Below are 15,400 nucleotides of genomic sequence, written 5' to 3' on the forward strand. Positions count from 1 at the left end.
CCATTGTAAAGCAATTATACTCCAATAAAGATGTTAAAAAAAACAAACAAACAACCCAATCCAAAAATGGGCAGAAGCCATAAATAGACATCTCTCCAAAGAAGATATAAAGATTGCCAACAAACACATGAAAGAATGCTCAACATCATTAATCATTAGAGAAATGCAAATCAAAACTACAATGAGATATCATCTCACACTGGCCAGAATGGCCATCATCAAAAAATCTGCGAACAATAAATACTGGAGAGGGTGTGGAGAAAACAGAACCCTCTTGCACTGTTGGTGGGCATGTGAATTGATATAGCCACTATGGAAAACAGAATGGAGGTTCCTTAAAAAACTAAAAATAGAACTATCATACGACCCAGCAATCCCACTACTGGGCATATACCCTGAGAAAACCATAATTCAAAAACAGTCTTGTACCAAAATGTTCATTGCAGCTCTCTGTACAATAGCCAGGACATGGAAGCATCATCTGTCCATCGACAGATGAATGGATAAAGAAGATGTGGCACGTATATACAATGGACTATTTCTCAGCCACTAAAAAAAAATGAAATTGAGTTATTTGCAGTGAGGTGGATGGACCTAGGGTCTGTCATACAGAGTGAAGTAAGTCAGAAAGAGAAAAACAAATACCGTATGCTAACACATATATATGGAATCTAAAAAAAAAAAAAAATGGTTCTAGAACCTAGGGGTAAGACGGGAATAAAGACACAGACCTACTAGAGAATGGACTTGAGGGGACATATATACACTACCAAATGTAAAACAGATAGCTAGTGGGAAGCAGCCACATAGCACAGGGAGATCATCTCGGTGCTTTGCGATGACCTAGAGGGGTTGGGTAGGGAGGATGGGAGGGAGGCTCAAGAGAGTGGGGATATGGGGACATGTGTATGCATATGGCTGATTCACTTTGTTGTACAACAGAAACTAACACAGTATTGTGAAGCAATTATACTGCAATAAAAATCTATTAAAAAAAGGGATAGGATTTTACATTTTAGACAATTTTTTTTAATCTACACTGGTTTCCTCCTTTCCCAGAATATTCAAAAATTTGATCAAGCTGTAGGGTCTTCAAATATGGTGATTGATGTTCACACACCAGAACTGAAGCCCAAAGATACTAACCAGTTCACTCACATTAGCATAACAAGTGAATATCAGCATAACAAGTCCTGAATAAAATTCAGGACTAAAATCCCCAGGGGTCCTGTGATTGGCCCAGAGTTCTTTCACTCTCGGCTCATCCATTCAGTCACTCCATTCTACAAATACTAAGACCGGCTGAGCATGCGGTGCTGTGACAGACGCTGGGGCCAGAAACATGAAGACAAGCAGGATGCCTGCCCTCATGAGATATACAGTACTGAGCCACTAATGCTTATTTACAAGCATTTTCTAAATCTTTCCATATCTGGCTTCTTGGAATTAAATTCAGTACTATAAACTTTTATTTGTTAAGTACCACCCATGAGCAAGGCACTGTGCTGAGTTATTTTTCCACTACTTAATCTCTTCCTATCGTATACTCTTTTTCTATTAGAACGACAAAGTGGCTCTTTGTTTTTAATCCTTTGATTCAGCTAGTCCAATGTTTATTTGCTGTCTACAAGCTACCCAGGACAGGGCTTTGCTCAGAGGATGAGGAGATAAGCAAGTAAAGGATATAATTTTGACCACGATACGTTATCAAAGAAGTTGTAGACACAAGAATATTAACCAAGAAGCAAAGAAATTAGGTTTAAACTGAAACTGGGCTCTCAAAGAAAGGGACTGTGTGAGTTGTTGGTGTCTTCAAAGAATGTGTCATTGATGACAAGGACTTCAACAGACTCTAAAGAATAGGAAGGTCACAGTACATTTTCAGCAAAGGGTCCAGTGATGGAAAGCCTGGCTGGTCTGGAGAATGTGTCAGTGTGTGCTGAGTAGAAAATAAGGGCAGATGGATGTGGAGGAGCCAGATTAAAGGGCACCTCTGATTTAAGTGGAGGAACCTGTACTTAGGGGAAGTAGGTTATCAATTGTGGGCCAAAGACACCAAAGACTGCTGAGTTATTTGGGAATCCCCAAATCCAGATGCAAAGTTCTCTGAGCACTGATTAGGGCACATCTCCTGCATATATGTGTTATTACTCCTCAAACATGTAGATGAGCCTCTGATGAATGAAATTCAACTCATTTAAAAAGTATTATGAAATTCATGATATTATCAACAACTAATAAACATACAATTGGTATCATGCAAAAATCTGATTTTGCCTTTAATCAATGTAAAGGGCAAAATAAAGCTGTCATGTATTTTGGGGCAAAGAATGTGACATGATAAAAGCAGCTGGATGAGGCAGCAGCATACCTCTGGATTGGAAAGGACAGAGACGGGAGCCAGAGAGAGGAGCTGGAAGGCTGGGGCAGGAGCAAGGCTGGCTGACAGGCATGGACGGGGGAGACAGTGGTAATAACGAAGAGCTGAATTAGAAAGACATTTTGATTGGGTCACAGAGAAAGCTAAAGGCAATGGATATTTCTAGCCTGGAAAATTGGTACAATGTCATCCATGAAAACATTTAGTTAGAAAAGGACATAGGAAAATGTTGGTGCCTTCGTTTTTTATATGTTTCGGAATCTCCCCCCTCCCTCAAAAGGAGGGGGCCTTTTGTCTGCTTTTTCTAGTCAAATAATAAAGAGAACCTTCTCTAATTTCCTCAGTACTTGGAAATACACAATTTTAAAGCAAACCTAAGATACCATGTCATCTAATGGTGTAACACACACCATTATTTAAGTTCCACTAAGAAAAAATTAAACTATGGTATGCAATCAATTTTAAGATCCATCCTAGTTTCATAAATGTGAAAATTTTAAAAACGCATGTCTCTAAGTCAGTGTTTCTCAACCTTTTCTTCATGATTGTCCTCTCCCCCAGCCAAGAGCCTCTCTAGGCATTTTTTACCTAACTGTCCCCCATGAAATTTTACTGTCACAGACAGACCACATATTTCTTTATGTGCCATGTATAAATCTGCACTTTATACAGAAAAAGAAAATGTTTTTTACCACCCAAAAACAATTTTTCCCCCTTGAGGGCAGTATCACCTGAGGTTGAGAATACATATCAAAAATGTAAATGAAATTACAATCAAGCTCATGTTTATGGATGCCTGACATTCCCTTCCCATTCACTCTTCCTTTTAAAAAATTATATTTATACTATTTTATTAGATGAGGTGTGTGTGTGTGTCCTGTTCTCATCTGAAGTACATTTTACCCCAGATAAAACATCGACATTCTTTAGAAAAGAGTGAAGCTTAATCATGGTCTCAGTAGGACTCTCTTCCTTTAATATGAGTTATTTGCCTTCATGTTTGTGCCCAGAGCAAATATTTTCTGTTTCTGCAGAGTTGTTAAGTCCTCACACATCTGACAAGACTACAGGTAATCATGTTGATACAACACAGCTGGACACCCTGAAGCAGGAAGCCCAGTTGGTTTCCAGTGTCCTCCTTCAAGTCACCAATTTGGGTCTCTGTCTGGGGAGAAAATGGCCTTCCCTATGGAGACAACACTGTCTCTCCCTGAACCCCTCCCTGTGCAGGAGGCTGCCCGTTCCCTTGGTTGCACTCCTCATCACACACACTCACAACCAAGAAAAGGAGGTGGTGCAGAAATTTTTCAACTTTCTCTAAAACTAAAGTTGCTTCCCCCTTTTAAAAAGAGTCTATAATTTAGGTCTATAAAAAGAACCTACTTAGCACTCAATAGTTAGGAGCTCTTACCGCAGTTCAACAGAATAGGAACAGTTCACTAAGTTTCTACAAAAACTTTAACAAATTTTTTAAAGCATTCATAATTAAAAGGCTCCCTGGCACAGCAAGAGAAGACTTTGAAACGTCTTCTATTTATACCAAGTTAAGCTCTGATTGCCTTACAGTTCCAGGAGTTTTCTGAAACTCCTACAGAACATCAAAAATCAAATACTCGGGGCTTCCCTGGTGGCACAGTGGTTGAGAATCTGCCTGCCAATGCAGGGGACACGGGTTTGAGCCCTGGTCTGGGAAGATCCCACATGCCGCGGAGCGGCTGGGCCTGTGAGCCACAACTACTGAGCCTGCGCGTCTGGAGCCTGTCCTGCGCAACAAGAGAGGCTGCGACAGTGAGAGGCCCGCGCACCGCGATGAAGAGTGGCCCCCGCTTGCCACAACTAGAGAAAGCCCTCGCACAGGAACGAAGACCCAACACAGCCAAAAATAAATTTATTTTTTTTTAAAAATCACATACTGGAACATCACAATGTTGCCGTTGTTTAATGATTATTTGTGCTAGAAAATTTCACGAAATCATAGCCATTCCTGTTATCAACCAGAAGGCAAACTGCAGATATTGAATCATTGTAAGATTTCACACATTCCCAGAAAATTAGTTTCCAGTTTGTCTCTGTTTTTAGTACTTTACGTTGAGGCATGAAATAGTCATTTTTTCAGCAGCTACCAAAGTTCATTTGACATTGGATAAGGGTCTCTCTCCCTCCTCCTTATAGTTCAATTAAAATGCTCCGTGCTGCTTTAATTCCCAGGAAACTAAGCTGACTTAATTAGGGCAGATGCCGAAATAATTAACAGGCCTATAGTAGCTAAGCACGCTATTTAAAGCAATACAGTGGTAATTAAATCAAAAGTGTAATCCTTATGAAAGAATCCTACATGTGTATACAAGTGGAAGCAAATGAAATAACACTCTCAAAAAGATGTCACCACCTGTAAATGTGACCTTCCTATAAAAGAACTGACTTCGATGCTAAAGGTTCTGATTAAAATATAAAAGCCTCTGCAACATAAAATATATGTATTTCTTAAAATATTCTTTACAAGGTCAACATTCACAGGTCAAGGATATAATAAAGAGAATACCTGTAACAAGAATGTTTAACACCAGAGCGGTTCATTTTCCCAATGTTTGTTAGGTGAGGAATAATATCAAGAGAGATGCTGAATTTCAAGGAAAGCTTTGTATTTCTCCTCCCCTGAATTTGTCAATCCAAGACAATGACAGGCAGAGAAACTATATGCCTTGGTAACCATAAAACTAATTGGTTAGGAAATAAGGCCAAATTAATCCCAGGAAAAATATTGATTTTTATGACACAAAAATAAGCTTTGAAACAGAGCATATGAATAGCTCCTACTAAACGTTAGCAACTGCCATATTCCCATTAGCTTTCAAGTTCCACTGATAGCTGAAATACAATGGTCTCTTGGTATGCGCGAGGGATTGGTTCCGGGACCCCGGCGTATTCCAAAATCTGGGGATGCTCAAGTCCCTTATAGTCACTTTGGCGGATGCGGAACCCCCGGATACCACGGAGGGCCGACTGCGTGTGAAATGAAGGCTTTTCCTTGGGTCTGGGCAATCTTTAACAAAATGGGATGGAGAGGCAAAGCCAGGGCGCATATGGATCACTCGGAGGCAAGCCAGAGCACCGCCACCCCACAGTGACCTGGGCAGAACCGAAAGCAGCAGTCCTTCCTAACAGACCCACGCCCCCCGCACCCCCGAGACAGGAAGTCCAGCAAGTCGGGGCCCCGTCCTGCTGAGAAACGCGGAGGGGCGGAAGGGGGCTCTGTCAACGTGGACGAAGCTTGACTGAGGAGCCCTCCGCTGAACCAGGGGCCACGTGCAGCTCGTTTCCCTCGCCGAGGCTCCCGCAAAATGCAGCTTCCAGTTACTTACTGCTCACATGTTCAGCAAAGTACCTCCACCTACTCAAATCTTAAACATAGAAACAAGGGCCTACAAAATGGTATTTTAATTTCTGTTAGAACCAAAGCCATCTCGTCTGAGTAAGTCAGTTACAGCAGCACTAGGCACATGAAAAGAACTGTACAATCCCCAACACCTACCAATTAGCATAAAACGCTAAAACAGAAACCGGTTCTCAGACTCAACACCGGAGAACAGCACCACCCAGTGGCGGTATGAAAAGCTGCATGTGAGGAACTAGAGGCTCCATTCCTGGTGGCCAAAGTGATTTCTCCTCACTGAAACGAACGACCGCAGTAAAATACCTTCCACCGTGCGGGAAAATCTACAATGCGAGCCTCCTCAGAGTCTATAACAACTAGGCTTAGAGCAAATGGTATTTCATATTTTCTGAGTAGCTGACGCAAGGTTGCCAGGTAAAATACAGAATGTATGCTTGGTGCACTATTTGAGACATGATAAAAAAGTATTCACTGTTTATCTAAAATTCAAATTTAACTGGGCATCTTGTATTTTTATTTGCTAAATCTGGCGACTCCTGTTCCAAAGTACCCACTCCTGGAGACCAGAGATGCATTTACATAAGTCTTTCAGTCTTTCAAAGAGGCAGTAACAGACCTGTGGCAAGGAAGCTAGCGATGAGCCGGGTATGCTGCCGCCCCTAGGGTTAGGGTCAGGGTTAGGGTTAGGTATGCTGCCGCCCCCTTGCAATGGGCAGGTAAGACACTCTGTTCCACGATGCAAAAGGCTAATAGGGGAGAGGAAGTGGAGGGCGCGAAGTGGGGCTCCAGATAGCTGGGTCACGAAATGGAAGCATTAAATATAAGATGGTTGGAGGAGAATGGAAAAAGGATGGGCAATTATGGAAGAGAAGGAGAAAGGGGAACAAACAACCCTTGCCTCCTGACAACTGTGCCAGCCTACCGACGGTGCTGCTGCGATTTCCCCTCCTCGTGGCACCTGGTGTCAGCGATTGTGAATTGGGGAAGGTAAGGCCAGAACAACTGCCTTGTCCAGAAAGCCGCACACCACCGACTGTCCACATCCAAGCAATCCTTTCTTTAGGAAGGGGTCATTTAAATGGGTTTGTGTTCCACTTTTCTCAAACTAAAAACAACTCATCTGTTTCCTAAGCCGCTAACTGGTTTTGTTTCACATGTTTTGCTGTCTTTTGGCTCACCCCCTCAGAAACCCAGTGCCCACCGAGGCCTCCTCGCTCGTACCTTTGCAATGAACCGCGATCGCCCCCTCCGTGTTCTCGCAGATATTCAGGAACCTCCGCACGATGTTGTCGCTGGGTGTGCTGCCATCGATGAAGAAGAGGTCATAGTGCTCGAAGCCGGCATCGGTGAAGCGCTTCGCCTCGTAAATCTTTTTGTTCAGCCTCACGATTGCAGTCACGTTATGCTTTTTGAAATAAGGAAAGTAGGCTTCGGGGGCGTGAAGAGGATAACCTAAAGGAAAGCAGGGGCTGTAAGCAAAAGGCACGCATTTCATCTTACGTAACCCAGGAACACGAAAACCCTTCACAATAAAGATGATCAATCTCAACAGAGCTTAGGAGGAAAGCGCATTTAAGGAGAGAGTAAGGTCGAAGCACGTTCCTAAAAGAAGCAGTCTGAAAAACTGAGAAAAACACCATAGGAGGGGGAAAAAAAAAAACCTCTTCTGAGTATTGGAAATAGCTCGTGAACGTTCAAAACCTCAAGCTTTAGGCTTCAAATCCTGGGAGCACAGTCCTCCCAAGCCAAAACAAAGGCATTCCTGAGGCCCTCAGATGTGTACAGTAGGCCTGGAAGGACTCTGTCCTTTTTACTCCTCTCGACAAATACCTTTGAAACGCAGCCTTTTTGCCAGGTGTACAGTTTTAATCTACAATGCAGTCCCCCACAAGAGAGAATGATTATTAAGCACCTACCATGTACAAGTCACAATTGCATAAATTTCTTTTAATTCTCAAAACAACCTATTAAGATAAAAATAGTAAACCCCATGTAACAGTTAAGAAACTAAAGAGGTTGAGTGATCATTTTTGTAGACATTTTCTTTTTTGAGGAGAACAAGTGGTCGGGCTCTAACCCCCGTTCTGCTGTGGGTGGGTCCAGCATCACGTGGAGCTGCAGTCAGCTGGGTTACAGACACATGACCTCGACTTGGCCAATCAACCAAGGTGACCACTGGGGGCTTTGGCCACTGCAAGCTTTGCCTAGTGGCCCCAGGGTTTAAAAGGACTAATTTCTCAGCCCGTTGATGACCACATCTGTAACCCATTCAGGGCATACCAGGTGAGGGGATCTCACTCAGAATTCGTTCATGACGGTGGGCTCCAAGTGGGGCAGGCAGCAGCAGCCAGCAAAGTGAACCAGCAGTTTCTGCACTGTGGCTGTATTTCCTGCTGCCTCGCATCTTGCACAGGCTGGTCATTTCTCTTTTCTCTCAGTTGCAGGCCAACTCATATGCCGGGGCTGGGGTGTACATATAACATTTCCCAAGCTACCTTTCCCACTGGGTTCCTGTCCATCTGAAAAGTGGGAGTCACTAAAGCACTGCCGGAGCAACTGGAGGCCAGAGGAGGGAGAAGGGATGTCTTCTGTTCTCCTGCCAGCATGGCTTCAGCAGCAGAAGAGAGGAACCCCCAGCTTAGTTTGGCACTCCCGGCACCAGCCTGCAGCCCAGCCTCAGGGTCCCCACTCCTCAGGCTCCAAATGCAAGCACCAGCCCTTCGGAGCTCCCAGCACCTGCCAAGGTCCCAGGTCCTGCTGACCCCACGTTTTCCTTTCTGTCCCTCGTTGCCTTAAAGGCAATAACTATTTCTTCCTTAATATGCTGGTTTTTTCAGAGTTGCCCTTTTACTTTTTAGCCTGCTTTCTAACAAGTTCCTTATATTGCATTCCCTCTGTTTGAAATAAAGTGGTTTCCCTTCCTGCCTGGATCCTGCTGATACATGACCTCCCTTAGATCCTGTTCATTTTCTAAGCCTCATTTTCCAACCTTCGCTTGGAGACTGTGAGCTCCCCAGCATAACTCCAATATCTGCTGCGTGCAACCAAGAGCCCTAACTGGCACCCTTAGCCAAGGTCGCACAAGAGATGAAGGCAGAATTGCCCGGCAGACCTAACTAATCCACAGCCCAGATACATGATTTTCACAAGCCAGGCTGCTTTTGAGCAAACAGGTAAGACAGAGCTTACTTATAATCTTCTGTGTAGAAACAGTGACTTATACACATTTAGAGAAAACAGATCCTTTCCACTTGGAAAAAAATCAAATCTGTTTTCCTAGTTGGTTTGTTTGCTCAAATCATTTTCCAGCCTAAAGGGAAAAAGAACTGTGGTTGGCATAGGAAACAAGAGCTTTTCTATCATGTAAGGAATGGGAAGGAGAGGGCTTAGGAACACATGGGATGGGACATGGTGTGACAGTCTGACAGGCACTTCTAACCCTGGGTTCCTAGTGATCACTGGCACCTCTGTGATGGCACCTGTCATGAAGCACGCTAATGGTTCTTTTGGTGTCTGTCCCTTCCCTCCTCCACCAAGGCTGTAAGAACTTCTCTTTACATATATGAATTCCCATCATGAGTAAATGGCATTACAGATAATATACCTAAATCTACTATCAAGAGAAACTGTGTATATCTTTTGAGAAAAGAACACTGAACAGTTATCCAAATATGGTAATAGGGCACTGAAATAATAACAGTAATGGTAATCATAGCACCTAACATTTACTGAGCACTTACTATGTGCCAGGCACTAAGCTAAGTGTTTCATGTATATATCATCTCATTAAACTATACAATTATCAGTCACTGATGCCTGGGAAAGTGAACTGGCCCATGCACACACTGCTAGGAAGAGACAGAGGCAGCATTTGAACACTGACAATCAGATTCTAGGGCCGGTGCTGGGGGTGATTTGAGGTAAAATCCAACTCAATTCTATTTGTTAGATCTCCAAAAAAGGGACACTATGTGAACATTAGGGGCTGCACTTCCTAGATTTGTGAGGAAGTTTCTTAAAAATCCTCAAAAGCGTTTCAAATGAGTTATAACCAACAATGACAATATCTTCTGACCTCTGAACAACTGTGTTTTCGATGTATTTGGATGCTTCTGATGGAGGACTGGTTTTAGCAATGTGCACGGAGCTGACCGAGCTTTCATCCGACCCTTACTCCATCTGGCCACTAGATGGTGCCCTGGCATCAGTAAAGCACAGGCAGAGCCCTGGCGCTGACCAAACAATTTCAAAGCAAAGAGAGACGGTAAAATTCATCTCTTCCCAGACCCTCATTTAAAGGAAACTGAAGAACAGCAGAGTCAAATGATTAGTCCACCTATTCATTATTAAAAGTAAAAACTGCAAAATAGGCAGGCAAATGTGGAACGCAATAAAATATGTTTATCAGGTTCATTAATGATAAAAATGTAATCAGAATATCTGCTACCTAATAAGCACCTATTAATGTGCCCGACACTGTGCAAGGCACTCACTTCCTATAATATCCCTAATCTTCACCAAATGCCTGCAATGTGCATCCTATTTCCCCATTTGATGATGAGAGAAGTTGAGGAACTCACGAAGTACACCCAGCCAGTTAGGGGCAGAGCCAGACTTCAAGCAGCCCGGGCTCTTCACACCTAGCTTCTCTCATTAAATGAGCAGGCTGATGCTTCAAACTGTTTGGATTCCCTGTCTCGAGTTGTCTTTCCCTGTTCTTTCCTTTTTCTTTCTTTCTTTCTGAAGTAGAGATGAGGACATTGCCACCTAAGAGTTTGGGGTTTTTTGGGGAAATTTTGAAATCCAATTTGTTCTACTGCTATATTATTCATTTATCAAGTCAAGCTTGTTTAATCAAAAAAGGGTTAGGGCTCCTCTTGTCCCCCCTGTCAAAACAATGTGAACAAAGATGGCTGAAAGGAACTCCTGCTGGTCTCTGTTGACAACACACACTTAAGACTGTTGTAATGCGTTCTGCCAGACCCCAAGATTTTAGGGCTTCCTTTTGCTACATCCTAGCAACAGCTATTTCAGTGCTAACTCCTTAAAAATCTACCTTTTTCTACTAACAGACCCGTAAAATGACTTTCAGCCACCTCAGAAAATACAGGGGTTTCTCAACTTAAAAAAAAAAAAATTTCTTAAGTTCAAAAAAATTTACAAAGTTAAACCCCTTTACAAAAAAATATGACACTTCTAGTGAATATCAGATCTTAAAATGGGGATTCCAGTAAAATATCAATATTTTACCAACAACAGCCTTAAATGAAATTATTCTAGACATGAAAACTGGCAAGTATTAGGTAAGCAGCACTTTCACACCTTTTTTTCTCAATGTGAGAGGGCACAGTACATGCATAGGAAAAAAAAGATATAGAGAGAATGATATCTTAACAGTGGTTCTTTCTAGATTATATAATTACAGGTGACTTTTTATCTAGATTGCTTAAACTTCTGTAGTGAACATGTTCTTTCTCTGTAGTAAAATTTAAAAGAACACAGAATTTGGAATCAAAGAGAACTGTGTTTGAATCCACACACTGCCACTTTCTGGCTATGTCAACCTGGGCAAGTTAGGTTACCAAGTCTCCATCTTCTCTTCCACAAAATAACTACCACCTGTTCCAGGGTGTGTTTCTGATTATTAAATAGATGAGGTGTGCACAAAAGGCTTATCAGCACCACTCCCAGCATATAAGCAAATGGTGGATAATTATTACCCTATATTGTAATATAGGACCAAAAATAATTTTTTAAAGACTTTGGACAATTAAGAATTGACACACGGGCTTCCCTGGTGGCGCAGTGGTTGAGAATCCGCCTGCCGATGCAGGGGACACGGGTTCGTGTCCCGGTCCGGGAAGATCCCACATGCCGCAGAGCGGCTGGGCCCGTGAGCCATGGCCGCTGAGCCTGCGCGTCCGGAGCCTGTGCTCCGCAACGGGAGGGCCCAAAACAGTGACGGGCCCGCGTACCGCAAAAAAAAAAAAAAAAAAAAGAATTGACACACAAAATACGTCCTTTTATCTTGTGAGTCTACTTCCAAGAATTTAGAAAAGAAATAAGGGCTGCAAAAAAGATGTATGGACATGTATACCAACCACTGTAGTTTTTAAAAAGTGAAAAACTGAACAACTTAAATCTCATTCAAAAATTAAGTGATTGATTAGTAAAATTATGGCACAGTCATTGAATGCAGTCATGGAAAATTATAATGAAGATCTACATTTATTGCCATGGAAAGGAGTATGTGATATATTAAGTGAAAAAAAGCTGCTATAAGACAGTAGTCATGTTATGACTCCATGCTGGTTAAAAAAAAAAGGAATATTTTTATAAGTCTGTGTGTGTGTGTGTGTGTGTATTCTCTAAGAGAGGAAAAAAAATATGTGCAAATAAAAAATACAGAGAAGCAGATGGAAAGAAAATTAAAATCCCCAATAATCCCACCACCAACTAGTAAACCTAGAAAACGTGGTTAGAATTATAGGTCACTTTAATGCTGTTTTTATGAGTTCATCTGCATTTTCTTCTTTTTAAAAAAAAATCATGTATTACCTCTATAAAAATATTTTAAATGGGTTTTTTAAATTACACCTCTCGTCTTCTCTTTAAGAAAATTTCACTTAAAAAGTGAATCCTATATGGCAAAATTCTTTCAGTTTCACCAAATGAACACCCAACAACAAAGCCACTACTGAAACCATACACCTACTAAGGTTTTCTGGGTCTGAGTCAGATCATTTTGCACAGAAGGCTAAAGGGAGGTTTAATCAATCCTGTCTTGAAAGACCAACAGTGGAAAGCAGTTTCCTCAGGAAGTTAACAAGTTATTCCTAACAAGCCAACATAACAGGTTAATCAATCAATGTCTGGAGCAAACTGGATTCATGAGCAAATGTGTAAATGAGAAGATCTAATTATGGCTTCAGTACAGAGACATCCTATTTGTTAGGTAACTCTGTAGACCTGGATTACCCATCCCCAGAGGGGATGATTCAATCCCCATGATTTAAGCAGAGTTCCCTGTGAGATATGTCATAGGTATAAAATGATAAGCACATGTGTGGAAACTCAACAAAATTATCAAACCTAAATACATGAATAACCATATGCAATGAAACTAGATTTTAGAATAAATTCTTATGATGATGATGATGATGATGGTTATGAAAGAAGAATAAACCTATAAATCTAGACTAAGGGTTTCAAATTATGTTCCTCCAAGGACTAGTGTTCCAGCTCTAAAACTAGAGAGGGAGCAAAAAGGGAGCTATTATGTTCATGGGTGATATTTTTTTAATTTTATGTACTTCTCCCATAAACTATTCTTAAACCTTTGGTACCCATCATTACTTGTCTTCTGGGAATGTGAGGTTAAAAAAAATAATTCAGTAAAAAATATATGTTAATGGGAAAACACACAAAGCCTATCATGTTTCATTCAAGAGGCTTATTTTTTTGTCTTGCTTTTTTTTCCTGAATATGTATGCCCCTGGCTCTACATATACTGCAAGTAAGTAATTTAATTATTGTCAGCTAGAAAATTGTTCCTAGTTGCCATGATGGAACTAAACAGATCAGTGTAGTGGCAATGCTTAGGAGCCCCGCTCTTGGCTGGAGTATCACCAGTTCTGCATATTACTTTGTGAACTTGGGCAAATTTCCTACTCATAGGTCTCGGTTTCCTCCTCTGTGAAATAGAGGTAATAGTTCCTACACCTCATAGAGTTGTGTGTGCACTAAATGAGATAATGCTGTGATTAGCTAGTAACTAGCACTTAATAAATGACACCTATTGTCACCATCATCGTCATTATTCAACATGGTGTTACCAAAGACTACCTTGAGGTGTAGCACGCCACCACCACCAAATAAATCTGAGAACCACCGATAGAATTAATCAATCTGCTTATTGTTTTGACCAGTTGGTTTCTCAGATTCTTCTTTGATAATTGGGTCAAGGTAAAGTGAACACCCTATTTATGGCAACCTAAAAATTTGATAGTTTTAAAACAGTGATTATAGTTCCACTTACTAAACTCTAATATTTAACACACTAATTATTGTTCAATTAGTAATTTAACAATAGAAATGCTGTTCAATTTTTTAAATTAATAAACATTCTTTGGTGAATATTACCAATAGAAAGGATTATCTGAGGAAATTAAGAACTCAAAGAAGATGAACTGAAATAAATTTTTGGAGGGTAAAGTAAATAAAAACCTACCATTTTCAATTTTGCTTTTTGGATGTGGTCCACTAAATGCTAAAAATTTTCCTGGAACAATCCAGTTGAAGTCACCATTTTCAACTCGCTGGGAGAATTTTGTGAGGAAAGAGAAGAAAAATATTTTATAATTCTTATACAATTTAGGAAGCCCTTACAAATATAACTGTTTTCCACTCTATTAGTACTAGACTAGTTGGACATACATGAAGACAAAATAATATAGCTTAAAATAAAAACATGCATCTGATTCTCAAAATGGTTATGAATTCAATCCGCTTCGAAAAATTTTTATCTAGACTATAAGAAAAGTTTAGAAAACTTTATTTAACGTGGAGGTACTTTGCTGAAAATAATTTTGTCTCTTGGCCACTCTGCAATGAAATGAAATGAAAACAAACATTGCTTGCCCCAGCAAGAAATAATGGGAAATAAGAGAAGACAAAAAATATAAGCACTTTCCATGAACGTGGTAAACATACTTTAAACAATGAAAAAAATCTATAAATATCAGGGTCATGATGAACACACCTCCATTTTTTGTTTGTTTTTACAGGTTTCTATCTGTTGTCGGTGCTGATTTTTAGACGGGGAAACAGAAGACAGGAGTGAGGGACAGAGGCTCATCAAACCCTCAGGGTGTACCACAAACTGGAGACTGCCACAGTCTCCTGCAGGAGCTGCAAACCAAACAGCTACAAGGGTCAGGCAAGAGACATAAATAAAGGCAAATGCTCCTCAGCTCTGGCCAATTGACCACAGGAAAGATTGATTGAATATAGCTGATCTTCCAATTGGATGTTCATGTAAAATCTCTCTATATTTGAAATGTTGACTGTTTTAAATTAAGTTTTTTAATACTAGGAAAGCAAATAAAACACATCTGTGGGCTGACTTTGATCACCAGCTGTCAGCCTCTGGTCCACACACTCCAGGATCCTCAGAAAAGGCCTGAAGACCAGGCAAGGGGCCAAGCATCCTCCCACTGCTCCATTACCTCCTTCATTTCCTTCCCTTCCTGGTGTGCCTCTGAACCCAGGGAATACTGGGGCAGGGCTGAGAGGACCCAAACTTTGCAGGCTTTTGGGACACAGCTGTGCAATGCATCACAAAATACATGTATCTCTTCTTTCCCTAAGCATTCTTTCACCCACCCCCAACACCAGTCCTACTTCCAGCCTCCACCACCAGGCACAGCTTTTAGTCTCCAGTCTCCACCCTCTATAGCACTGCATAGATACCTCCCCAGGCAGGGAAGGAAGGCAGCTCTCTTTGCTGGGCCAACGTTATCCATAGAAAAGGCTCTCTGCTCCACTACATGGCACAGACCTCAATGGTAGGAATCTGTGTCAATACAGAGTCTGCACTCTGCTGTAAGAGCTCATAAGTATTTGTT

General features: G+C 41.3%; 1 protein-coding gene across 11 annotated transcripts in view; it reads right to left on the minus strand.

Annotated features, from left to right (window-relative positions):
* CDC14A (cell division cycle 14A) overlaps window positions 1-15,400 on the minus strand; it is a 172,226-nt gene that overhangs the window by 63,521 nt on the left and 93,305 nt on the right. For all 11 annotated transcript variants that reach the window (XM_028489075.2, XM_028489072.2, XM_028489073.2 and 8 more), the window contains 2 exons: window positions 14,005-14,092; window positions 6,996-7,226 (listed from right to left, as the gene is read on the minus strand). In XM_028489075.2, coding sequence (XP_028344876.1) covers window positions 6,996-7,226; window positions 14,005-14,092 — 319 coding nt within the window. The remainder of the gene's footprint in view (window positions 1-6,995; window positions 7,227-14,004; window positions 14,093-15,400) is intronic.

This window comes from Physeter macrocephalus, chromosome 4 (genome assembly GCF_002837175.3).
Source record: "Physeter macrocephalus isolate SW-GA chromosome 4, ASM283717v5, whole genome shotgun sequence".
Lineage (NCBI taxonomy): Eukaryota > Metazoa > Chordata > Mammalia > Artiodactyla > Physeteridae > Physeter > Physeter macrocephalus.